Genomic DNA, 2,056 nt, shown 5'->3' with positions numbered 1-2,056 from the left:
ACTGAAGCCATCTTCAGAACCACCTTGCCCACACCTTCCACAGCAGACTAAGCAGAGTTTCCCATCCACACCTTCTCACCCTCAACAGTCTCAAAGGTGCTGAACATCTCCCAGTTGCAACACAAATGCGTTGTTGCACCAGTATCGATGAACCATTCACGTGGGTTAGAGCCCACGAGGTTCACCTCCTTGACCACAGCCGAAAGGCTAATCTCGGCCACTTTCTGACTCACATATCCAACCATGTTGGCTTTAGAACTCTTGTTCTTTTTCCTTGGAGCCTTGCATTCAAATGACTTGTGGCCTAGCTTGCCACAATTGTATCACTTACCATGGAATTTATCCTTGGTAACGCCACCTTTTGAACCTAGCTTTTGCTTGTCCTTCTAAGCCTTCTTGGAGTTTTGACCGTGCTTTACTACTTGGCCTTAGCGCCACCAATGACAGGACCCTTCTCGTCAATTTTCCTGTTCCCCTCTTCAAACCTGAGTCTCTGGATCAGGTCCTCCAGGTTCATCTCCTTTCGCTTGTGCTTCAGGTAGTTTTTGAAGTCCTTCCACCCTAGAGGCAACAAATGGATCATAGATGCCACTAGAAATGACTCACTTATCTTCATGCCCTCATCATAGATCTCGTCAAAGACTAACTGCAAATCTTCAACCTGACTTAGCACGGTCTTGGAATCAACCATTTTAAAGTCGAGGAATCGACCAACAACAAATTTCTTTATGTCGGCATCCTCTCTTTTATACTTATGATCCAAGGCTTCCCACAGCGCTCTCGCTGTGCCAATCTTACGATATACATCGTAAAGAGCATCACACAATCTGTTCAGGATATAGTTGCGGCAAAGGAAGTCCGAATCCTTCCAAATTTCAATTGCCATCACAGACTGTGGATCTTGTTCCTTCAACTCAGGAACCCTCTCGGTTAAGAACCTTGCCAAACCGAGAGTAGCCAAGTAGAACAACATCTTTTAGTGCCACCTCTTGAAGTTCGAACTATTGAACTTCTCGGGCATTTCGGCTGAACCACTTGGTACCATAGGTACCCGCATCGTAGGGATATATCTCTCAATGCTCACACCATCTTGTGAACCAACGTTCACTGGTGCCTGGGAATGTGCAACACTGTTGCCGTTCCCACCACTGTTATTCTCAATAACAACATTCTCGTCCCCATTGTGAACTAGCAAATCGAGGTTCTCCATTTTTTCGAGGAAATTAGAGACAAAAAAGAAAGGAATAAGGTTTTAATCTTGTTATGAAATATTACTACGAAAATAATATTTCTGGAAAATAACGAGCACAAAAATACTAAAGGGTTTTTCTGGATGGTGGTTAGTTTAAGTCGTGTACTCACTACACTATCCTTAAAACCTTATTTTCTACCTCCCTTAGTGTTAGGAGCGCTGTAGCCTAGGTTTCTCAGGATAAAATAAGCTACGACTTCAAGTTTGAGCACTCAAACTATGAAACCCGGTGATGCGGCACAACATAATGAAGATCCATTAAGAGTACCAATTGGGCTAATCATAAGGACCAAGTCCAAGCAATTAAAGCAACTCTTCATTGGTTATGTTCAAAGATGGTGGAAATCCAAGTCAAGCCCAATTGCAAAAGATGAAGAAGAACTCAAGGCGTTTTATAATTCTTTAAGTGTTGATTTTGGGAATTAAATTAGGCCCAAATCAGCCCTATTATTTTTTTTCATCATTATTTTAAATTGTTTGGCATGAAAGAGAAAACACTAGTTTGTATTTAGAAAGGATTCCTTAAATCCCTTTCTAAATAGGACTATATTTACTTGCTTTCTAGATTAGGTTTAGGACTCTTTTTCCAATTGTATTTAGGATTATAATGATGTCCCTATACCTATAAATAGGGCACAATCATATCAGTCTGAAAACGCTTTCATTCAATAAAATTCTTAAGTTTTTCTTTACACTTGTGTAAGAAACCTTATAGCTAATTGTGGACTCAATTAGTGGCTAGTCGTGGACTCAACTAGCAAATTGATTCGTGGACTCGAATCGATCTTCCTTTCTTCAACCTTA

At 41.0% G+C, this 2,056-nt stretch overlaps 1 protein-coding gene across 1 annotated transcript; it reads right to left on the bottom strand.

The window, feature by feature from the left end:
- Nucleotides 1-418: 418 nt before the first annotated feature.
- On the bottom strand, nucleotides 419-973 carry LOC116005753. Its single transcript, XM_031245991.1, has one exon. The coding sequence runs from the start codon at nucleotides 971-973 to the stop codon at nucleotides 419-421; it is 555 nt and encodes a 184-aa protein (XP_031101851.1).
- Nucleotides 974-2,056: the final 1,083 nt, after the last annotated feature.

Source organism: Ipomoea triloba, chromosome 15, assembly GCF_003576645.1.
Source record: "Ipomoea triloba cultivar NCNSP0323 chromosome 15, ASM357664v1".
Classification (NCBI taxonomy): domain Eukaryota; kingdom Viridiplantae; phylum Streptophyta; class Magnoliopsida; order Solanales; family Convolvulaceae; genus Ipomoea; species Ipomoea triloba.
The sequence above is the reverse complement of the archived record's forward strand: the minus strand, read 5'-3'. Positions and strand labels throughout refer to the sequence as shown.